This window comes from Euphorbia lathyris, chromosome 10 (genome assembly GCF_963576675.1).
Source record: "Euphorbia lathyris chromosome 10, ddEupLath1.1, whole genome shotgun sequence".
Classification (NCBI taxonomy): Eukaryota; Viridiplantae; Streptophyta; class Magnoliopsida; order Malpighiales; family Euphorbiaceae; genus Euphorbia; species Euphorbia lathyris.
The window spans coordinates 16,563,746-16,588,483 of record NC_088919.1 but is presented as its reverse complement, the minus strand read 5'-3'; the positions used below and the strand labels follow the sequence as shown (position 1 = coordinate 16,588,483).

The following is a 24,738-nucleotide window of genomic DNA, read 5'->3' as shown; positions in this document are numbered from 1 at the left end:
CATACGAGAAAGGATCGGGTGAGTAATGAAATAATTAGGACAAAAGTAGGGGTTACATCTATTGAGAATAAAATGAGGGAAAACCGACTAAGGTGGTTTGGCCATGTAAGACGAAGAGCGCTTGATGTGCCGGTTAGGAGGACTGAAGAGTGGCAAAGGAATGTAGTGGTGAGGGGTAGGGGGAGACTTAAGCAAACTTGGAGGAGGGTGATCGAGAGTGATATGAGTTTATTGGGGATTGAGGAAAATATGGTAGTGGATAGGACATAGTGGAGGGAGAGAATTTGTGTTGCTGACACGACTTGATTTCACGGTTTTATATGATGGTTCATGTTAGCCGACCCCGAATCATTTCGGGACTGTCATGGAACCGTTTTAGCTAAAAGCTCAAGCTGATAGTTAAAGGCGACACACCCCCACACGCGAAAGCACACTTGGGCTTGAAGCGTGACAACACAGGCCCATATTACCATGTCCTGCAAATAACTCAACAAATGGGGCTGCCAGGAATCGAACCCTGGACCACTTGGTCACACTGGCTCTGATACCATGTCATGGAACCGATTAAGCTAAAAGCTCGAGCTGATAGTTAAAGGTCCACTTCATATTAATAGGTGACAGGGACTAAGGCTTTGTTGTTGTTGTTGTTGTTGTTGTTGTTGTAGTGGTGGTGTTGGTGGTCTGATGGAGGGGTATTATTGGCATTGTTATTTTACTTGTGGTCCTTTCATATAATGAAATTTAAACTATTTTCCTATGAATTGCTGACCGATTTCTACCGCACGGCAATCAGACCAGCATTGTTATATGGTACGGAGTGTTTTACTTGTGGTTCATGTTAGCCGACCCCGAATCATTTCGGGACTAAGGGTTTGTTGTTGTTGTTTGGTCTCAATCACATCCGAACAAGAGATTTTGGATATTTGAGGAATAAATTATTTAGTACAGTAAAACCGCTGAATGACAATGATCAATTTTTATAGTCTTATCATCACAAAACACATGGTGGCATGTGTAGTTTTTTGTAAAGAAATTGGTCATGTAACTGAGTTACTATGTGAACTTGCACTTGCATGTGTGCTCTTGTTTCTTTGGACTGGTAAGCTTGATAAATCTCTCTTTCCCTTGTTTTTGGTTGTCATTTCTCTTGCAGTTTGGAGTATCATCCGGGATTATTACAGCTTGCACAATGGATAGTCTTTTCAAGTATAGTGATAAGTCGGTGGTGTTTGCGTATTTTTTCTCGTTTGGGATCAGTGCAATTATGCTTTCCTTTTTAATCTCTACATTCTTCACAAGGGCAAAAACAGCTGTTGCAGTTGGAACCCTTTCTTTTCTTGGGGCCTTCTTTCCATATTATACTGTCAATGACCCAGCTGTCCCCATGTAAGTATTCATGCTTCTAACACTTCAAATTCTGTTGGAGGGAGTGTTTTAGAGTGGTGATGATTTTGTTAAAACTTGTTTTTACAGGATATTAAAGGTCATTGCTTCATTACTTTCCCCTACGGCCTTTGCACTAGGATCTGTCAACTTTGCTGATTATGAACGTGCCCATGTTGGGCTTCGTTGGAGCAACATATGGCGAGTATGTTTGATACCTGTTTTTATGTTTGATAAAACTGCTGAAAAAATAAGTACTAAATTTTAAGTGTTTAACATTATACATGTTGGAAGTATTAAATGATGTAACTCTTAGATAAATACTAAGTAAGAATAAGTACTGGATTTAAAAATATTAGTTGATAAAGTTCAACTTAAATTTTTAAGTTATATACTTTTACTTACTAGAACAGGTGATTTTTTGACTTAATTGAAATTTGTAAGTGTTGTTATCTTCTTCTTTAATATATCTTTTCTCTTTGTGTTTGTGTAGGACTCTTCTGGAGTGAATTTTTTGGTATGTCTCTTGATGATGTGGCTTGACATGCTACTATATTGTGCTATTGGTTTGTACCTTGATAAGGTACGTCTTTTTCATTCTTTATTTTCTAGATGTTGAAATTGAATATAGTTAACTACTTTTTTCTGTCATCTAAACAATAATTGTAGGTAATGCTATTTGAATAGGTTAATGTATAAATTTGCACTGGACTTGTATTAAAAAGTTGTGTCTGTCTCTGGGATCCTTTCAGATGACTCATTTCTGATCTGAACTTTTGAAAAATGATATTGTTACAACCTTGTATGATGCTGTTTAATATGAATACAAGGATGTGCACATCACATGCATCCACTTATGCAACACCCATTGCAAATTAGATACATTTGGGAAAATAGGAAAATAATCTTTGTCCATTTAAAACACTAAACCACAATTATTTCCTTTCTTTTGACCCTATAATCTCAATTTTGTTCTATGCTCCTTAATTTATTACAATCTATAGAATATGCCATCTTCTGTTCTTTGTTAGCTTTATCGCACGCTTTTCACAATGTTGTTTGTGTTAGAAAGAGCTCAATGGGTTTCAATGCAAAAATTCAGGGTGATTCAATAGAATAAGGTTGAAGTCAAGGGGATCATTAGTGCAAGTGCCTACATCTCATGGCCTAAAATTGCATTTTTCCATGTGTTAAAAAATATCTTAGATTAATAGGGGAATGGTTTCAGGCTGGTGAATTTCATGGCTTAAAATTGCATGTGACCTTAATTTAATCCTAAAGTACCATGCTGTTATCATCTTTGAATATTCTTATCTTACTGTACAGAAAGAGAAGAGAATGAATGTATGATATCGTTTCCATAAAACAAACGTTCTGGATTATTTTGTCCACCATTTTAGACCTTTCATGATATGAGTCTCTTTGGTGTACATCTATGTGGTTAGGTCCTTCCCAGGCAAAATGGAGTGCGTTACCCTTGGAACTTCTTGTTCAAGAGTTCCTTCTGGAAAAGGAAAAGCACTGTTTCTAGTTTGGGAGTTAGGATTACTGAAAAGATCGCCAACAAATATGTCAATTCTTTGGAAGATGATACTTTTAAACCTGTTGTTGAGGCAATAAGCTTGGATATGAAACAACAAGAACTTGAGAACAGGTATTTGTACTGCAATCTCTCTTGCCCATGTTAATTGGTTTGTTTGTCTTACATGTTTTGTTTGATTTTTAGGTGCATCCAGATTAGGAACCTACATAAGGTGTATAATGCTAAAAGGGGGAATTCTGCTGCTGTTGATTCCCTAAACCTGGCCTTGTATGAAAATCAGATTCTTGCTCTTCTAGGTGGGTTCTGCAGTCTTTTTCTTCATTGGCGTTTTTTATTCATGCTAGAGCACGATATGTTTAAATTGAGTACATATTTATAGCAATCTTCTGCCTTTTTCAGTTAAAGATGTGTATTACATTCACTTCCAATTAGCCCTTAAGGTTGTAAAAAACATTAGCTGCTAGTCGGACAGATAGAGCCCTCGAGGACTAATCGGGGATTAATCGGATTTGTATTTTTGTATTTTTTTTTATTTGTTGATTGTTAGAGATTATAATAAAAACTATTCTTGGACCTTAACTATCCCCTTGAGCTTCAAGCCCAAGGGGCATTCACGTGAGGGGGTGTGTCAGAAATTATAATAAAACTATTCTTGGACCTTAACAATGAGCTTGAGCTTTTACATCAATTGGTTCCTTGACATTAAGAAACAAATTATTGTATAAATACAATTAAAATATGTATTATACTATGTAAAATTATAATATAAAATTATTTTAATATAGAAAAACATGTGTATTTGTGACATATATCCTGAAAATTATGTCAACAACAACATTTAAATAGTGTGCATAAGTAACATAAATCATCGAAAACTATGGAACAATGTCCTTAAAGTGTTAAACCATATAATGGAAACAAATACAAAACATGATTAAACAATAACATCTGAAAATAATATACACAATTAACCCAAAACTATGCAACACTGTTCGAAAGTGAATTATAATTGTCATGGAACCATTTTAGCTAAAAGCTCAAGCTGATAGTTAAAGGTCCATTTCATATTAATAGCTGACACACACCCACACGCGAAAGCACACTTGGGCTTGAAGCGTGACAACACAGGCCCATATTACCATGTCCTGCAAATAACTCAACAAATGGGGCTGCCAGGAATCGAACCCTGGACCACTTGATCACACTGGCTCTGATACCATGCCATGGAACCGTTTTAGCTAAAAGCTCGAGCTGATAGTTAAAGGTCCACTTCATATTAATAGCTGACAATAATAATGAATTTTTTTTTTTTTTTTGTGTTTTGACTGCCGTCCTGGTGGCGTCTAGGCAGACCCTAGGCGTCCCTAGGCAGCCTTTAGGTGGCTTAGGCGATACTTAAGCGGCCAAAGAAGGGCCAGTGGACCAAAAAATGCCCAGGGGGCCTATGTCCTTAAAGTGTTAAACCATATCATGTAAAGAAATACAGAACATACAGTTAAACAATAACATCTGCAAATAATAAACACAATTAACCCAAAACTACACAATTAACCCAAAACTATGCAACACTGTTCAAAAGTGAATTATAATAAATGTTTTTTTTTTGGTTTTGACTGCCGTCCAGGCGGCATCTAGGCAGACCCTAGGCGTCCCTAGGCAGCCTTCAGGTGGCTTAGGCGCTACTTAAGCAGCCAAAAAAGGGCCAGTGGACCAAAAAATGCCCAAGGGGCCTAGGCGGGAAAAACTGGAACGGGTTCTCGATTTTGAGGGCCTAGGCTGTCCAGGCGGGGCCTAGGCTGTCCAGGCGGCCTGGTTTTTAACATAGGATACGTTAGAGACCTTTGTAATGCGGGCTGGTTTTGTTCTAAGTTCTTTCATTTTAAATTGTTTCCGTTCCGATTTTGAGCGCCTAGGCGGGGCCTAGACAGTCCAGGCGGCTTTGTTTTGAACACTGTGGATACGTTAGAGACCTTTGTAATGCAGGCTGGTTTTGTGCTAAATTCTTTCATTTTAACTTGTTTCCCACATGAAACTAAATTTTCAATGGAAAATTTCAAGGACTTCTGAATCAGTTGTTATTTTCCCTGCAAGACTGCTGATAAATGGTAACCTAGTGATCTCATACTGTTGATAAATGGTAACCTAGTTGCTTGACTCTTGACATTTGAATTGAATCTTATATTAGTGACTGAATGCTGTTAAGGTTTAGATAAGTTGCGCTTATATCAAGAAACTAGGCTAGTGTTTTGCTTTATGTTACATGTTAACGCATACTTTTGGCAGTATAGGTTCATATTAGAGAAACATAAAAGTCTCTTATCATATATTTGGTATTCTATATGTCGGACTGATGTGATGTTATTAACTTATTATACTAAAGGACACAATGGAGCTGGGAAGAGCACAACTATTTCAATGCTTGTTGGTCTTATTCCTCCTACATCCGGAGATGCTTTGATGTTTGGAAAGAATATACTAACAGACATGGTAATATATATTTTTTTTGGAACTGTTTTATCTCCTTTTTCTAGGACTTCGCAATTTCTGATAGAATATTCAGTTATGTTTTCTTTCATAAGTTATGTTTTTTTTTTTTTTTTCTTTGAGGTTTCTTTGGTACTTCAAATTGATGCCTAATAATTGTAATACACACTGTAACAAAAAAAAAAAAAGAATAATTGTAATACACAGTGTTGAGAGATACCTTAAATTCAAATTGGTTCACAGAAATTGTTTATTTTGAATGTTTATACTGTCTACATCTAATGGTTTGCCATGCATGTTCCCTCTTGGAGTTGGGTTATAAATTGGGCCCTACTTCTTCTAAGAAGAGAAACTTTTTTTCTTTTTCAAGACACTGAGATCCATATGAAGTGAATGTCTTTTGTTTGAATGCTTCTTAAATTCTGTCATTTTCATCCCTTCCAGTGCGAGAGGTTTTATGTTTTTGGAGCATAAACAAATCATCTGTAACTTTTTAAATTTTGTGTAGAAGATCCTTCTTTATTTGTTTGCTTATATTTATTTTGTTCTTGTTTGTGATATTTGGTATGTCCCTATTCTTCTGATCCATTTTATATCTTCTGTAGGATGAGATACGGAATGTACTGGGTGTGTGCCCCCAACATGACATTCTTTTTCCTGAACTTACTGTAAGTATTATCCCGGGGGGATTGGTTTTATCTTTACACCTGTCTAATCATGGAGATTTGTCATCTCTACGTATTGCATAACAAAACTGGGACTATCTTAGCATCATCTACTGTTTTAAATTCGTCACTGTTGCATGTTTATGCACTGTATAGCATAGCAACAAAGTATTTTCATGTATATTGCCATTATTGGTGGTATTCCTTAGGTACACTGATGAAGTATCTAGTTTCAGATGCCTCTTAAACAAAAATTTGTTACAACATTGAAAGAGTGTAAGTTAATATCAGAATACTTCAACATGCCGAAATAAAAAGTGAGAAAAGGAAATGGTAATATGTGGTGGTTTTCATGGATATGCTCACTCGAAATATTTCTATCCTTCTTGATAGGCTAAATATTGAAATTTTCTGATTCATAGTAGCATTAGTTGACATGGTAAATTTCTTTACCTAGGTGAGAGAGCATTTGGAAATGTTTGCTTTGCTGAAAGGAGTGGAAGAAGAGACCATGGAGACTATTGTAACTGATATGGTTGACGAAGTGAGTATCTTTTTTTATACATGCATACGATACTCAAACTCCAAACTAGAAGTGTTTCGCCTTTTAAACTATGGATTTATAAATTATTTTGTTTTGCATTTTGGACCTATGCATATCATGTTCAGCCTGGATGGGTTGAAAAAGTTTGCAAGCATTTATCAGTTGATAGTTATATCTATTTCCCTGAAAGTATATGATATCTTCATCTCATAATAATTCCAGTAAATTTCATTTGTCTTTTGTAGACGAGATATATTTGAGGCATAATCATCAAGCTTTGAACATTTAGTGTTTGAATGGCCTACAAAGTTGTATTGTAAACTGGTGTCTTAAATATGCTAATAATATTGAATACTCTTGTTACAAAGACACTGGGAACCTGACATGGATTTGATATTTCTTTTGCCAGCCTGTGTGCGGTTCATGTATCTGGGTCTTGTCACTTGCTTACCTGCCCCCTTTTTTTTTACTTGTTTGTTATTTATGGAACAACCTTTTTAGAGTTCTACTACTACATTATAAAACTTGAACTCCTCACCTTCGTTCACCTACCATTCCAGTAGTTCAGCAGAGTGTTACATATCAGAGAAAGAAGAAACCTGGCGTTAGTATTATGTAACTGCGTTTAATTACCATTATGTTATGAGTGTATTTCTGTTATGATGCTATTTTGTTTTCTAGCTAGTTTGTTATGCCAGCTGGCATTTTTGATAGTTATCTTGTAACTGTTTGGCCCTTTATAGCTGGTCATGCTCATTTGAGCAAATCTATCAATAGAATCATCTACTCATTCCTCCCTAAATTCTCTTCTTCTTCTATCTTCTTCCTCTCTAAATTCTAGATCGGAATCTGCAGAACTCAGGTTCTGACACAGAGCTGCTATTGAATCCGGGATTTGAAGGTTATAAATCAGCCTTCTTGGTTAAATATTTCATTGCTTATATTTGAGTTAAAATATTGAAAAATTTCTAGCTTGACTCATTTTCAAGAGACTATAAGCGTGTCCTTGTTATGTAGCACATTATTTGTTCTTACTTGGTTCATTATCTTCTGTTGGGATGGTGTGCCTTCTTGTTTGTTGAACACATTTGATGCAACTTCGCACGTACTTTACTTCATCACTGGATCTTGTGTGTTAAGTGGTTTGAGAGTAACTTATATATCTTCAGGTGGGTTTGGCTGATAAAGTGAACACCCCTGTGAGTTCTCTTTCTGGTGGCATGAAGAGAAAATTGTCTCTTGGAATTGCCCTGATAGGGAACAGTAAGGTGATGCACAAATTTGATGGCATGTTGTTCTTACTTCCATAAAGTTTTGAGAATAATTTGATAGCATCTGTCACAGGTTATTATTCTTGATGAGCCTACTAGTGGCATGGATCCATACTCGATGCGTTTGACATGGCAATTAATAAAAAAGATAAAGAAAGGCAGGATAATATTACTCACAACCCACTCAATGGATGAAGCTGATGAACTAGGAGATCGAATAGCTATCATGGCTAATGGTTCTTTAAAATGTTGTGGAAGGTTAGTTCTTTTGAACCATTATATATTCTGTTGTTACCAAGCGCTCCTATAATTCCTACTCTAAATTTTGTTGGAAACACTTCTTACTGGTTTGATTTATTATTTTTTTCCGGAACTAATTATGAAAATGATAAGTATTATAGTTTTAATCTTTGGATTCATATCTTTGCAGCAAGAATTATGAAAATTCCTATACTATGGTTAGGCACATGATTATAGATCATTGTACTTACATTAACTACGCGAAATTTTCATTTTAAAGTTGGTTATGGTAATATGGATGCTGTATTGCTTACTGCTGACAGCTTTCTGTTTGTCTCCGACTGCATGTTTCTGTTGTAAGCAGAGTTTTTCAAGTATGGATCTTTAGCTGATTCCGTTTTTCTTTTTAATATTTAAGACTTCAGCAATTTTCTATCTAGTTGTGCTAAAGACAGTAAAATGGATCAGAATCTAAATAATTATTTAGGATTTGGAGGAAAAACAGAAATGTCAATTATGACTAGGTAGCTTCCTACAAAGTTAGTCTTATGAATCTAGTAAGGTTACCATGTGCATTTGGTCCAGCCCTTGAATAACAGAGAATCCCATAATTTAAGCTCTATTTAATTTAAACTTACCTTCCGTGCACATGACTATTTATTCAGCTGAATATTTTTTGAAGAAATGCTGAACTGAAAATTATTATTCTCATGCGGAAAAGGGAAGCTCATCCTTCATTAATTTTTGAAATTCATGATGAATAGTAGATCTAGTTGCTAGGCTTCTTGCATATATTCTTTACAACATGGAAGGAAACTAATTTAAAAAAAGGGGTAACTTTTATCTGTAAGGATATTTTATGAGGTAAGCTTATACCTCATGTTGATTTTTAGTAATGGAGCACTAGAAAGGAAAATAAGATTTTTCCGCTGCAGATTCCATAGATAATACTAGCTGCACCAAAATGCTATTAGCTGAACTATTTTTACAATATTTGCTATGCAATTTTTTATGAATTGCATGTCCTTGGCCTAGAAGAAAAAGTGGTGCTTGCATGACATGACTAGTCTTTTGCAGAACTAACATTTTGTCTCATTACATTTAAATGGTTGGTTTCGTCAGCTCTCTCTTCTTGAAGCATCAATATGGGGTTGGATATACGCTCACTTTGGTAAAGGTAGTGCCATTTATGGTGATTTTGTTATAGAATTTGTTTGCAAATGTTGTTTTAGTATCACTATTGATGATCTTATTGTGAGCATTATGTTCTTTCAGTCTGCACCTACTGCCTCTATGGCTGCTGATATTGTTTACCGTCATATTCCATCAGCATTATGTGTGAGTGAGGTATTCATCTAGCTTTTGGCTAAACTTGGCGTTATGTTAAAACTGTTGTGCATGCTGGTATATGATATATATTTGTCGTCCAACCTGATCATAAAACCCTATATTGATGAATGCGGCTTTGATAAGGAACCTCTCATACGTTGCATTTAAATTTTAATTTAGAGTTATTTAATTTAATATTCTTGAAGATTGGGTCTTTTGAGGTCTGTTATTTTTTCATGGAGATTTGATGTATGGATGTTTACATTTTGGTTTCATACAATTTTTTTTTACATAATTTATGATTCTACTTTTAACCTTTGTGTTGGGTTCATTCTGCCCCCTAGGTTGGAACTGAGATTTCCTTTAAGCTTCCTCTAGCTTCGTCATTGTCGTTTGAAAGAATGTTCAGGGAAATTGAAAGTTGCATGACAAGATCAGTCTCTACCTCAGATGCAAGTAGCAATGAAGAAGAAACCCATCTTGGAATTGAAAGTTATGGCATCTCAGTCACAACTCTTGAAGAGGTATTTTTGAGAGTTGCAGGATGCGACTATGATGACATTGATGATCTCAATCAAAGGGTCAATGTCCTTCCTTCTGATCCTCTCGTTCCTACAGATTCTCACAATCACGTCTCCAGAGGAATTTTTGGTTTCAAACTTATAGGAAATTATAGAAAATTTATTGGTGGACTTGCTTCTATAGTAGGGAGAGCATGTGGTTTGATTGTTGCCGCTGTGTTGAACTTAGTAAGTTTTATAGGCATTCAGTGCTGTGGCTGTTGTATCATTTGGAGGTCAACATTCTGGCAACATACTAAGGCATTATTTATAAAGAGGGCTATATGTGCCAGGAGAGACAGGAAAACCATCGTTTTCCAACTTCTAATTCCTGTTGTTTTCTTGCTTTGTGGTCTTCTTCTTCTTAAGCTCAAGCCCCATCCTGATCAGCAGTCTATAACCTTGACAACTTCACATTTTAATCCTCTGTTAAGCGGTGGCGGTGGTGGTGGCCCAATTCCTTTTGATTTGTCTTGGCCTATTGCAAGAGAGGTTCGTTGAATATTTGTACTTATGATTCTGTTGTTGCTTACTATTTATTCATTGAGATGTATACTAGCCTTTTCTGTCAAACTTCATTCTTGAGAACTTTCAAACTCATGAAAGTGACTAATCTTCAGGTTGCAAATTGCACTAATGGGGGTTGGATTCAAAGTTTTAAAGAGAGTGCATATAGATTTCCTGATTCTGAAAAGGCATTAGCTGATGCCATCAAAGCAGCAGGGCCAACTTTGGGGCCAGTTTTACTTTCTATGAGTGAATTCTTAATGTCTACCTTCAACGAATCCTACCAGTCAAGGTAAGTGATCTTGAATATGGAACTACTGCATCTTGAAACTTCGCCACTCATTAAACAGCATCTGGAATAGTTCAACGCGTGCAGTTCAGTTCTTCCTATCAACATTATTATTTTGGTGCTATCCCAGTCACTACATTAATCATCCCATTGCCTTTTCCCCTTTTAGGAAGTGTCAATTTGGGGGTTCTCTCTCTCTCTCTCTCTCTCTCTCTCTTTTATCTATTATCCTTTCCTCTTTTTAGTTGAATTCTTCTTTTGTTACTTAGAAATAAAAAGGGTGAGAGAAGAGATATAGTCAAGCTCATAACTGGTATATTATTAGGGATGGCAACGGGTAGGGTACCCGCGGGTAATGTCATTCCCAAACCCTTACCCTTTTATTTTTTAATTACCCGTACCCGTCTCATTACCCTAACGGGTATACTTTTTGCATCCCATACCCTTCCCATTTAATTCGCGGGTACCCGCGGGTACCCTTACCCGTTAAGAATCAATCAATAAAAAAAATATTACAAATTTAACAAACTATAAATTTAATGAATCATCAATCTAAAAATTGAATAAATTGAACCTTAATTAATAAGAACAAAGTAGCTTAGTGGTATCACTCAATTGTTGAAAAATAAATGTTTGGGGTTTAAATTTCACGTCTTACATCTAAAAAACAATGATATTTATTAATATAAATTTTTTTTTATGACGGGTAACGGGTACCGGGTACCCTAGGGGGTATTCCCATACCCGTCCCATTACCCTAACGGGTAATGGTTTTGATCCCAAACTCGTCACATACCCTTTTATACAGGGTACGGGTAGTCCCATTAGTGCCGGGTACCCGCGGGTACACTACCCGTTGCCATCCCTATATTATCCCTTTCTTGACGTGGTCTCGAATCATGGAATACTAATGGCATTGCTAAAGGAGGTTTTTGCAGACATTATATATGTGATGAGTGGATTATATGAAATTCCGGTTACTCTTCTAGATATAGTGTAGTGCTAGGGTTGTCTTTTATTTTAATGCGACCACAATGGATTTTACCTCTTAAGTTGAGACAAAATTGGAATTAGACTTCTGTGCTGTATTATTGTCTCACATATGTAAGAGCATCATTAACAATGAGTGGAAGTAACACTTTTCCAGTAGTTCTCTGATCAAATTCTTGCTTTGCCTCCGCCGAAAGAAAAGGAAAATAAAAAATTGAGAATAAAGATGGGGGGTGGAGTCTTGGCATTTCTGCTGTTTTTCTCCCCCACTAGCACATATATTACTTTCTCCGTATATCCACGAAACGTGCCCACCTAATAGTGCATGGTTAAAATTTCTCCAATGATGCTGTCTTTAGTCTTCCTGACTTGTCTAGTTAGCTGTACCATTGCTAAACTTGTGTAAGAATGGTGTGGGAGTATTTTCATAATGGATCTACAGTCAAAGTATTTCTATATAACTGTGGAAGGCTATTGTTTTCTTGTCCTGGTTACGAGTTGCTTTTTCTTTGTTGCACAAATATGTGACTAATTTATTAAAAGAAAAGAAATTGAGCAGTGCAAATCGCTTTTGTTCCTTGACTCTGATGTGCTGTTAAAGGAGGCCACTTTATGTGTTCCATATTTCAATTCTGTATTTATATTTGAAACCTTCATAGTGAAAGGCTTACTGGAAGCTTTTGGTGTTCGTTTCAAGTTTCCTGGATGGAACTGAAATTTCCATTGTATTGGGTTGACCAGTTTCTGGGAATTGTACTTTTTGTCAAGAGCAGCATCCATGCACTGATAATGGTAGTGTATGATATGCGGATCTGCTCCATTATAATATATGATCGTGTGCAGGTATGGAGCAGTTGTAATGGATGATCAGTACAATGATGGAAGTCTGGGATATACTGTTCTGCATAATTGTACTTCTCAGCATGCTGCTCCAACGTATATCAATGTAATGAATGCTGCAATTCTTAGGCTCGCTACTGGTGACAAAAATATGACTATTCAAACACGCAATCACCCTCTGCCAATGACAAACAGTCAGCTCATGCAGAGACATGTATGCTTCTCCATTCATAGTGTTTTCAGGAATTTTTGTCAAACTGCACCCTATAGCTGCTCCTATTATGGTTGATTTTGATTATATGTATCATTGAAAAAAATATCGGTGGAGATACGCTAGAGAATAGCTTGGTGGGTAACTTATTATAAATTTCTCATGGGAACAGCTGAGACTGAAAGTAATGCTCTACTTTTATGTTCGTATGTTTATTTGGATATAATTTTTTCTTTTGTTTTATTTCATTCTTACGAAGAAATAAAAAGGAATAGATGGATGGAGGAAAGGGTTTTTTTTTTTTTTTGGTTTTTGGTGGGGGGGGGGGGGGGTGTATTTTAGTTGTGGTCATGGTTAGATGGAAGGAAAGAAGGATAAAACTAGATTTAGGCTAGAACCTTTGTGGTATAGACCATGAAAATATGGAGAAATCCATGCGATACCATGTAGATTAAGAGCCTACATGAATATATTTAACTTAAGAGCACTACACACATATATACAAGGCATTCCTAAAATCACTTCTTAACTCAAGAAAACATAGTAGCCGTACTAGGCACCTATAGTTGTCTTGTAGTAGCCTATAGTCAACAAGCATGCTTTACATTTATTACATTGACTTGTTATGTAACTCATTTCTCTTTGACTACATGATGAGGACTCCTGATCTTATAGAAGATCTTCTACATGATGATATTGTCATGTCTATTAATTAGAAAAGATGATATTTTCCTTTATATGATGTCTTTGGCATTTTTAGCCAGTTCATTTACAAAATTCTTGAATTTACATCTTGAATTATCGTGTCATTTTGTAGGATTTGGATGCTTTCTCTGCTGCCATCATTATTAACATCGCTTTCTCATTTATTCCTGCGTCCTTTGCTGTTGCCATTGTGAAGGTATTGGTTCTGAATGTTTGAATATCTACTATTTTACTGTAAGTGCTTTTGCTCCTATTGTGAACCTCTGTTGATGTGGATATGCCAATTGCGAAACTTGTCTGCATCATCGCTGCAATGAATATTGGGGATGGGTTTCAGCTGATGAGGAATTGCATCCAAGTTTTGTTGATTTACACTTTTCATTATTTTAGTTAAAGATGTTTTGAAAGTGCATTCTGCCTAATATTCTTATCCACAACATCATAATATTCTTATATTGATAACCTCTTTTCGAATCCCATTTGATAATATTGACAAGCAAAGTTATGCTAGTGAAATTGATTATGTGCTGTCTTATCTTTTATTTTATTTATTATTTTCTTATTGTCATGGAACCGTTTTAGCTAAAAGCTCGAGCTGATAGTTAAAGGTCCACTCCATATTAATAGCTGACACACCCCCACACGCGAAAGCACACTTGGGCTTGAAGCGTGACAACACAGACCCATATTACCATGTCCTGCAAATAACTCAACAAATGGGGCTGCCAGGAATCGAACCCTGGACCACTTGATCACACTGGCTCTGATACCATGTCATGGAACCATTTTAGCTAAAAGCTCAAGCTGATAGTTAAAGGTCCACTTCATATTAATAGCTGACACTTATAAATAAAAAAAACCAGTTGACATAGTTTTCTCTCTAGTAACCTAGCTAGTTTTCATATTCAAAACAAGTTTCCTTAAGTAAGTTGATATGCCCAAAATTAGAAAGTTGATGTGTTTTGTTATATATTGGGGCTCACTGTTTCTTGGTCACTTCGTGACATTAACTGTTCTTGAGTGCATCATTTTATATGGAATGACTATTGTGTGATGGAACCAATTTGTCAAGGAACCAGTTGAACTAAAAGCTCAACCTGATAGTTAAGGCCCATTCAAGATCTTATATTAATCTCTGACACACCCCACACGCAAACACCCCTAGCTTGCAGCGTGTACAATTCAGGCTCATCTCACCATGTGTTTCTAATTCCAGAAATTAATGAGGTTGCCAGGACTCAAATGACTGTCAAGATTCTACCATATATTGAAATTTCAACAATAAATGGCGCTGTCAAGATTTGAAGCCTCATCCACTTTGTCTAAGAGGCTATGATACCATATCATGAAACCAATTGGCCTAAAAATTTAAGCTGATAGACAAGGCCTAAGAATTAAGAGGGCGAGCCTTGGCGCAACGGTAAACGTTGTTGTCGTGTGACCAAGAGGTCACGGGTTCGAGTCTTAGGAGCGGCCTCTTGCCAAATAAATTGGCAGGGGAAGGCTTGCCCCCAGTACACCCTTATGGTGGGACCCCTCTCCGGACCCTCGCTCAGCGGGGACGCGTAGTGCGACCGGGCCGCCTTTTTTTTTTTTTTTATAGACAAGGCCTAAGAATTGCTTTTATCACTATTTCTGACAATTGTGATGGTTAATCAAACTTGGAACATTTCGTTGTTTTTTAGATATGGAAACTGAAAATGGCTCACGACTCTTTTTTCCTTTTCTGCAGTATATTTTGATCACACTTTAGCCCCTCCTCTTCTGAATATTTGTTATTTATTTTTCTCAACTAATTTACTCCTGTCACTGTCTAGTTTTACTTGATTTTGGTCAAATGTTACCTCGCATAAATTATGAAGCTGATGCAATCTAAGTTTTTCCTTTTCCTAGATTGTATGCGTTATACGCATTCACCTATTTCTTAATACCCTCTTAAGCATGTCATCTTTGTGATATTTTCTACATCCCTTGAAGGAACTCAGCATGTAGAGCTTTATGTGTATTGGTTATGAATCTAATCTTGATCTAATCACTCAAGTCCATTTGCAATATTTTCTACTTCCTCGCTTCTCTTGTAGATTTATCTATTAGGAGCTTTTCTTCGTTATTTATTTTTTTCAAGTCTTTCTTCTTGAATGTTGATTGCTTGACTAAGTGATGGCAAAACCTGTCATGTCATATAAATCTTTTTGTACCATCTCCTCAATATAAACATCCTTAGCAATGTGAACCTCCTATTGGCATACAGTGAATAAAAGAAGTTTCAATGTTTTTCAGAGTTTGTTTGTGTTTGTCAAGCATTACAAGGAAAACTATTCACGTTGTTTATCTTGTTTTAGGAACGTGAAGTGAAGGCTAAGCACCAACAATTGATTAGTGGGGTATGGTTACTTCTCAGTCCTGATTTTCTTTGTCTTACTTTTTTTTTGTAACTTTCTCAATTAATTTTAACAATATGTTCTTGTTCTCAGGTTTCTGTCCTTTCATATTGGGTTTCAACATACATTTGGGACTTCATCAGCTTCTTATTTCCATTAGCTTCTGCGATGTTTCTGTTTTATGTCTTCGGTATGTTCATTCTTTTCCATCTCCAGCTGATTTTCCAGAAAAGTATCTGCCAATTAATTTATTTCCAACTGGTTTAGCCCTGTTAATAAATTAGTTTGAGATACAGGTCTTGATCAGTTCATTGGAAGGGATTGTTTCTTGCCCACACTTTTGATGTTTTTGGAGTATGGATTAGCAATTGCATCCTCAACTTATTGCCTTACGTTCTTATTTTCTGATCACACTATGGCTCAGGTAGTGTAACATTCGTCTATCACTGATATCCATGTTATTAAGCTCACAAGATAATGATGCAATGTTTTTACATATTTGCAGAATGTGGTTCTGTTGATCCATTTTTTCAGTGGACTGATTCTTATGGTTATCTCATTCATCATGGGGGTTATTAAGACGACGGCTACTACAAATAATTATCTCAAGGTTGATTTCCTTTTATGCTGTCAATTTTTGTTTTTCATTGAGCTCTTGACTTTATTTTTTATGGTCTTAGTTTGGACCCTTTTGGAAGAAAGTTGTTTGAGTAGGTATTTTTTTTTTTTAAGACAAATGAATGCAGTTTTTGGTTCTCTAAAGTTGTAATCATCAGTTGTTAAATTGATTTTTTTTCTTCTTCAACTACTTTATTGTTCTACCATATAGGCCTCCCTCTAGGGTTACTATGCATTGATGTATTTATATAAATTAGAGTTTTCTTTGCTGACTATTTCTGGTCTGTGTTATTTTCAGAACTTCTTCAGAGTATCACCGGGGTTTTGCTTTGCTGATGGACTTGCTTCATTGGCTCTTCTGCGACAAGGGATGAAAGATAAAACTAGTGATGCTGTTTTTGATTGGAATGTTACTGGTGCTTCCATTTCTTACCTAGGAATTGAGGTTAATGTCTTTCTTCCTTTTCTTTTATATTATGACATTTCTTTCAAATTCACATCTTGGCAAGGATTTGGTGGTAGTTATGTGCCATGACAGGGTTAAATCATAATGCTTTCTAATGCAATCCACGCCTAGGAAATCATAATCACCCAGTTCCAAGACCCTTACAATGAACTTGAATTTTGTGTTATGCATAGATCATGTACAGTCATTGCATTGCATTTGGCAGTACTAACTGATAACTGCCTCCCATCAGCTACTGAGACTGCCACATGTTGAACTTGCACTAGAGGGGTAGCCTGGCCTCCTTGGCTAATTTGAGATCCATATCTGTTACCACTGTCAATCAGTATCATCACAGGTTTCTTGTTAATCACTCCTCTCAATTTGAGAGTACTGTTAGTGACCCCTCCTCCATCCAATTCGTTGATAGATAAGGAATTTTGCTCAACATCGTTTCCCATTGGATACTCCCCTTCCTCGTGCATTTCCAGTTCCTCCTCTCCCACTTCTTCCATGTCGATGGCATTTAGTTTCAAGGGGCACATTGATGGCCTGGAAAATATCTATCACCACATTTCGAACAAGTTCCAGGGGTCTTTTTGATGAAGGTGAAGGGGGTTTGGACTTCGGTTTCAAGTGGAAACTGATTGACCGGAGTAGTTTGGGAGATGGTAGGTGTGGGTTCGGAATTAGATGTATTAGTTGAAGTCCATGGTTTAGCATACAAAGGAGAATGGAAAGTGGGTTTTGGTTTGATAGCCTCGAGCATATCCTTGAGGTGTGTTTCTTGGAATTTAGCTTGCTTAATGGCAGAGTGTACTTCATTAGGTTCAAAGGACCTCAGAAATGACCTGATCTTAGGTTTCAGCCTTGAAGTGAAACTAGAAAAGTAATAGGATTCAGTAAGAGTAGAGTGAACCTTCTCTATACGAAACTTGATGGATTCAAATTGATCCTGGTAAGCTACCACTGTGGTCCTCTGCCTCAATTGGACAGTTGTTCCACAGCATCTTCTGAATCAGTTCATTGTAATCTCTTTCCCATTTCCTCTACAAATTCATCCCAGCCCACCAGGGGTCTCCCTTGGATTCAGTTTCTATACCATTTCTCTGCCTTGCCCTGTAAGTACAGCCCTGCTAGCTCCACCTTCCTCTCATTGTCCACATCAAAGAGCTGAAGTACTTAGAGCATTTGCTGATCCAAATCTCCACCTTAGTCAAAAGAGGGGATTTAACAATGGCAGAAGTTTGTTGAAATAGGGACTCCTTCCATTGAGAGAATCCCCTAGGTTTTTATCCATTGGTTACCTAAAATGCCTCGTTCTGGATTGACCCCTGAGAGATGAATTACATGTTTCTCTCTATTGCTAGTGGTGATGGAAGTGTTAGGAGAGGATGAAGAAGCTCGCTGAGCTCCTTGGATAAGTTGAGCCAAAGAGGACATGGATTTGTGAACGGGTTGATGTTTGCTATACACATTCCTCTTTTTCAATCAGTGGTATTAATTATTAAACATCCAATCTTTAGAGAGATGTAGCACTTGGAAATCATTTTTAATAACCTTCAGTCTTCCCCTTCTTTTTTTTTTGACATAGTTATATTTTTTTACATTTATGGACAGATCCATAGATTGGAATTGAAAATGTGCAAATCACATTAAAAGCCCATTCAAGAAACAAACATTACCAGTTAGCTTATGTTGTGACTTGAGATTTAGTCATATAGGCACAGCTATTGCTTAGCTAGTTGTAAAAATTCAACCATATGACCAATGGGGTTGCTATTAGGAACTGCTATCTTGGATACAAGTGTTGTAAAAATCCACATAACTTAAATCTCACCAGCTCTTAGCTAAGGATCACAGATGGTTTTTCATCTTATGATGCTTTTATTCTATATTTGTATAGCATTCAATCATGCTCCTTGTCTAATAGTTCCTTTTGGTACAAGATCAATGGAAATATACAACCTGATACGAGTTACTTTTTTCATCATTGTAGAGCATTGTTTACTTTCTGTTGACAATCGTACTGGAATTGCTGCCTTTCTACAAATTAAGTCTGGGTACAATCAAGCAGCATTGTAGGAATTTCATGAATCTCAGATGTGACACTAATTCTGGCTACTTAGAACCCCTTCTCAAATTTCCTTCAGAGGCTGATGCTCCTAATTCTGGTGAAGATATAGATGTACAAACAGAAAGAAACAGGGTAATATCAGGATCTGTTGGTAATGCCATCCTCTACTTGCGCAACCTTCGGAAGGTATTTTTGCTTAGTGTTCTTTGGATGTTTTTGGTAGAATTTGCTATTTGTTATAACATCTCCCGTCTCAGGTGTATCCTGGAGGTAAACATGGTACAAAAGTTGCAGTTAATTCGCTGACTTTCTCAGTTCAAGCAGGCGAGTGTTTTGGCTTCTTAGGAACAAATGGAGCTGGAAAGACTACAACATTGTCAATGTTATCTGGTATGTGTGAATTTCTTGGCAAGATAATGATTAATGTTTGAAGCACTCACTTTGCGTAACTATATGATGCCTTAGAGGAGGAATTCCCTTTTGGAATCAAAGTACAATCTGCTGTTGAATAGGCATAGAGGCGCTCTTCCCTAATTCATTTGCATTGATATAAATAGTCTTTTTCAGTTTATCAGAGGGACCCATTTCTGGCTGAATTGCTAAACAAGTGATAATTGATTTTATTACTTGAAACATATGACATCTACATTCCAAATTGTTTCCTGAGATTGAATATATATTTCCTTTTTCAATGGTTGCAGGAGAAGAATCTCCAACTGATGGAACTGCATTTGTTTTCGGCAAAGATATTAGAGAAAATCCAAAGGCTGTTCGTCGGCATGTATGCTTTATTATCTTTTCTCTCTCTTTTTATTTTATTTTTAATAAAAAAACGTTCCTGATCAAATTTATCAATTATATGCGATTCAGGTGCCACCAATTTATTCTTTGTACAAATATATATCTGCATCGTCTTAGTTTGACATATTGTGGTTTATCAATCACATGCAGATTGGATATTGCCCCCAGTTTGATGCTCTCTTGGAATTCTTAACAGCAAGAGAACATCTTGAGCTTTATGCAAGAATAAAAGGAGTTGCAGATTACAGTATGGATGATGTATGTATTCAAATTTTTGGTTGCTGTAGTTTACCATTGGTTTGTCTGTAGCATTTTCTGTTCTTATGCCTTGAAATTTTTGTTGGTTCTTAATTCTTTCCTATTTTTGTTATATGGCACCGGCAGTACTTGTTCTATGTCAGTTTTTTTTTTTGTTTGTTTTTTTAATAAGTAAATGTACAATATAATAATTTTTATATATTAGGTTGAATTTATTGTGAATTAAAGCACTTCTGTTTATTTATTTGTACAATGTTGTATGTAAGAGTACGAGCTATAAGAGCTACATGAATGATTTTAGTGCCTTGACTCTCTGAGCAGGTTGTCATGGAGAAGTTGGTAGAGTTTGACTTGTTGAAGCATGCTGATAAACCTGCATACACGCTTAGTGGGGGAAATAAGCGCAAATTATCTGTTGCAATTGCAATGATTGGCGATCCACCAATAGTAATTCTTGATGAACCATCAACAGGTAAGCATGAGAACATATTTTATCTGAAATATAGGTAAGAAAGAAAAGGCAAGAGGTGTAGCTTCTAATCTTTCAGCTGAAGTAAACATAGAATTAAATACTTAGTTTCAATATATTTTCAGTTAAAGATATAGCAGACAGGGGGTGCCTTTTATGCTTTTATTATTTGGTTCCACTGAGAAATTGTTTTGGCCTTAGGAAAATCCTCAACTACTAGTGAAGTTCAAACTTCATTAACATTGGCTATTTGTTTAGTGTATCTTAATGTTTTCTGACTTGATATGTGTTAGAGATAATAAAAGCTATTCTTAGAGCCTGCTTATCAGGTTAAACTTTTGGGTTAATAGTTCATTGATATGGTATCATAGCGTTCAAGACCAAGAGGTCTAGAGTTTGTGGTTGTGGTTGTGGTGTGTTTCAAAAACTGCCTTGCAGCAGTTACTTGTTTGTAGGCAGTTAGGCTGCAATGCATATTTAAGTAATGGTACTGCAGGATCAGGAGTTAAGTTCCTTTCCATCTAACAGTTTTACAGAACTGAGGTTCTCTCTAATGAGCCTCAAATAATTAGCAAATATAGTTTCTAAAGGAAGAAATGTAAACATAGACCACAAATAGATTGGAATTTGATTACCCATAACTCAATCCCATTCTTCGGGCCATAACACAGTTTTGGATTCCTTTAGTGTTGTATTCTATTTAAAATGGAGTGTGTAACACTTAATATTCTTATTCTTGTGGAAACATGCTTAATTACAAGTAGAATTGATTGATTCCTCTCCTCTATCCTTGTCCCTTTTCAGATTTTGATTTTTTTTTTCATTTGATTTCTAAAGTATTCCATCAGTACATTGGTGCAATAAAATTGTTCTAGAGTTGGTTTCATCCTGCTTTTGTATTTGGGATTTTGGTTAATGATGTTTGTTGCTCATTGTAAATTTACAATATCGATAACTAGACATTTGCTACAATCTTCAAGAATCTGTATAGAATTTGATATTTTTTGGCATGGTTCTTAAATTTGTGTAATGTTGACTCTTTTTCTTTACCAACAAGCAATAACTGCAGTATGTTAATAGGATTCTAATTAAAGAGAGTGGATTCTAGATGGACAGTTTATAGCCTCATTATGGGATCCAAGGATCAAATATAAGAAGTAATTTATTATTAGATAATCCTACATACTTGGGTTATTAAATCATGTTTGGTTAATGTTTTCAGGTATGGATCCTATTGCCAAACGATTCATGTGGGAGGTGATATCCCGTTTGTCAACTCGGCAAGGAAAGACGGCAGTAATTCTAACCACCCACAGCATGAATGAAGCTCAGGCACTGTGTACCCATATCGGAATAATGGTACAAACATACTTTGCCTTACATGCTTCAATGTTTTGAGACTTGAATTGACTGATCATACAGCCTTCCCACTGGTTTGAAGGTTAGCGGTAGATTGCAATGCATTGGAAGTCCCCAGCATCTGAAAACACGATTTGGAAATCACCTTGAGCTGGAGGTATGAAAGGATTTCTAATTCCTTATTTGTTTAAGAAATAAATATGGTCAAGGATTAATTGCCAACAGTAACTCTTTTAGCAAGATTTGCATGAAAATTTTGAGCATGATCTAATGTCTACTTTTCTCTGCCCTCAGGTAAAACCGACTGAGGTTAGCTCTAAAGACTTGCGAAGTCTTTGCCAAATTATTCAGGAAAGGCTGCTCGATGTTCCTGCACATCCGAGAAGCTTGCTCAATGATCTTGAACTTTGCATTGGGGCGACTGACTCTATCACATCTGAAAAAGCTTCAGTTGCAGAGATTAGCTTGTCTCAAGAAACCATAATATTTATTGGAAGGTGGCTTGGCAACGAAGAAAGAGTCAAGGAACTTTTATCATTGACACCTATTTCTGATGGGCTTTTTGGTGAACAGTTAGCAGAGCAGTTGGTTAGAGATGGTAAATATATAGTGTTAGCTTATTTGCTTTTCTGGATTGAATACCTTCTTTGCACTTATTTTTGGTGTTCATTTGCATGTTCAAGCATTTGTGGCGTCTTCAGAACCAGGGATGTCTGTTGCATTACATTATATCTTTTGTTATAAATAACATGACTGCTAAACTGATTCTTAATGGAGTTAGTGTTGGTGTGTGAAAACAAGTTTCTGAAACTGGCTTGATAGATCTAGGGTTTGCGAGTGAACCAATATAGAAGCGGATTGATTTGCAACTGGTTAAGTAAAATATTAGATATAGATTAAAATAAACACAAAAAGGTTTTAGTTAGATGTTATAAATATGAGTATTCAAGTCGATTATTAATTGAATCCAGCAAAGTATTAAAAATAAATGTTTGGGTGGTTGGTGCTTCATATGTGCTAATAATGTTAGACTATATGCACACATAAATTTTCCACAAATTGCTGTTTATGAACTTGTACAGGAGGGATAGCACTGCCAACATTTTCGGAGTGGTGGTTAGCCAAAGAGAAATTCTCCGTTATTGATTCATTTGTGCTGTCTTCTTTTCCTGGTTCTACGGTTCAATACTGCAATGGTTTGAGTGTTAAGTATGAGGTAACTCAACAATCCATCCAGTTACTATCACTACTCTTTTTTGCCTTTTTTTTCCTTTTTTAAGGTATGAATTGTACGATATTTGAGTGGGGACCCTTAAATTGTTGAAGAACCATTCAATTTAAAAGTTTAATCTAATAGGCAAGCTTTTAAGAGTAGTATTTATTATCCTTAACACACTCATGTTCATGAATTCCCCTTAAGTTTGAAGCTTGTACAAATCACATCTCTGCTCTACCTTGTGCTGAAATTTAATTAATTAATAAACGGGAGTTCCAGGATTTGAATTCTAGATTTCTTGGTCTAGGAGGCCTTTATACCATATTAAAGGATTATTCAGCCCAAAAGTGTAAGCTAATAAATAAGATTGTAACCACATCAGTCGTGCTTTAATATTGTAATGTAACCATGTAAGCTTTGGCTGCGTGAAGCTGTATATGTACGGGTTGTATGATGCCATGCTTATCCATTTGGTATCTGATCTATGATTTTATTGTATCCCTTATCCATTTGGTATCTGATCTATGATTTTACTGCAGCTGCCATACCAAGGCGGTCTCTCCCTCGCAGATGTTTTTGGACACCTTGAGCAAAATAGGTAAAAAGAAGTCATTAATATAGTTGTTTCTTTTTGTTATTTCTTCTCACATCTTGCTAAAATTTGTATTGATATCATGCATCAGAAATCAACTGGGTATAGCAGAATACAGTATCAGCCAAGCAACTTTAGAAACCATTTTCAATCATTTTGCAGCAAGCTGTACGAGGTAACAGCACAGCACACACTTCAACAACACTACTTTTGGTTCTGCCTCTGTACTCTCTTCGCTGTTGTAAAAACAGAATAAATTATACAAATCATTACACCATATGTATATTGCAGCATCGAATTGTACATAACCATATTGACGCAATTAGTTGTGCGATTCAAAAGTTCTCTAGATTAAAAAAAATTGAGTCCTTGGATGAAATACCAGATTAACTTTTATGGCTAAATAACCATGCCATCTTTTTTTTTTCCAGCAAATTTAGTTCAACTCATTTGTGAGTCTTCGATTCTTATTATTCGTTAACTGAACTAAATTGGCCAACACATAAAGGACAGACGAGTTATTTAACGACTTTGGGACTTGAGTGTGAAATTTGTAATTTTATGGGTTCAGTGGTGAACTTGTAGTAGAAGTTTCAACCACTAAATTTAGTGTTTGATATGCAAGAACCTTTACCTGGTCCAGCAAACTTAAGAACACTCCATTATAATAGACAAGGTAGTTCCACTAATAGTGAAATAACCTATATGATGTATGACTAAACGTGCTAATAAGTTTTAAAAATAATGTTATTTTGGTTCTCATTTTATTATAACACTTGACTTTGTATGTATTTTCTCAATTAAGAAAAAATAGTTCATTTGTTGTAATAGATTCGATATACAATGGAATAAGTATTGTACCCTCACAATGTTAAATAGAAAAGAATCGGTTTTGATCATGTTCAGCTCAGTATTTTTTTCTTTTAATTTTTAATGGGTAAATTACACCCATGACCACTGA

The 24,738-nt window shown here is 36.0% G+C and overlaps 1 protein-coding gene across 3 annotated transcripts in view; it reads left to right on the top strand.

The window, feature by feature from the left end:
- Positions 1–24,222, top strand: part of LOC136209690 (ABC transporter A family member 1) — a 32,266-nt gene extending 8,044 nt beyond the window's left edge. For all 3 annotated transcript variants that reach the window (XM_066001250.1, XM_066001249.1, XM_066001252.1), the window contains 32 exons: positions 1,154–1,386; positions 1,474–1,588; positions 1,877–1,966; positions 2,829–3,037; positions 3,110–3,222; positions 5,307–5,413; positions 6,016–6,078; positions 6,533–6,619; positions 7,789–7,887; positions 7,964–8,148; positions 9,253–9,307; positions 9,406–9,477; positions 9,804–10,511; positions 10,640–10,818; positions 12,649–12,859; positions 13,674–13,757; positions 15,904–15,945; positions 16,036–16,132; positions 16,239–16,366; positions 16,448–16,552; positions 16,859–17,005; positions 19,005–19,268; positions 19,340–19,472; positions 19,784–19,863; positions 20,034–20,141; positions 20,463–20,613; positions 21,833–21,969; positions 22,052–22,126; positions 22,264–22,567; positions 23,052–23,185; positions 23,725–23,783; positions 23,869–24,222. In XM_066001250.1, the coding sequence (XP_065857322.1) occupies positions 1,154–1,386; positions 1,474–1,588; positions 1,877–1,966; positions 2,829–3,037; positions 3,110–3,222; positions 5,307–5,413; positions 6,016–6,078; positions 6,533–6,619; positions 7,789–7,887; positions 7,964–8,148; positions 9,253–9,307; positions 9,406–9,477; positions 9,804–10,511; positions 10,640–10,818; positions 12,649–12,859; positions 13,674–13,757; positions 15,904–15,945; positions 16,036–16,132; positions 16,239–16,366; positions 16,448–16,552; positions 16,859–17,005; positions 19,005–19,268; positions 19,340–19,472; positions 19,784–19,863; positions 20,034–20,141; positions 20,463–20,613; positions 21,833–21,969; positions 22,052–22,126; positions 22,264–22,567; positions 23,052–23,185; positions 23,725–23,783; positions 23,869–23,956 (4,662 nt within the window). In that variant the 3' untranslated portion in view covers positions 23,957–24,222. The remainder of the gene's footprint in view (positions 1–1,153; positions 1,387–1,473; positions 1,589–1,876; positions 1,967–2,828; positions 3,038–3,109; positions 3,223–5,306; positions 5,414–6,015; positions 6,079–6,532; positions 6,620–7,788; positions 7,888–7,963; positions 8,149–9,252; positions 9,308–9,405; positions 9,478–9,803; positions 10,512–10,639; positions 10,819–12,648; positions 12,860–13,673; positions 13,758–15,903; positions 15,946–16,035; positions 16,133–16,238; positions 16,367–16,447; positions 16,553–16,858; positions 17,006–19,004; positions 19,269–19,339; positions 19,473–19,783; positions 19,864–20,033; positions 20,142–20,462; positions 20,614–21,832; positions 21,970–22,051; positions 22,127–22,263; positions 22,568–23,051; positions 23,186–23,724; positions 23,784–23,868) is intronic.
- The last annotated feature ends 516 nt before the right edge of the window (positions 24,223–24,738 follow it).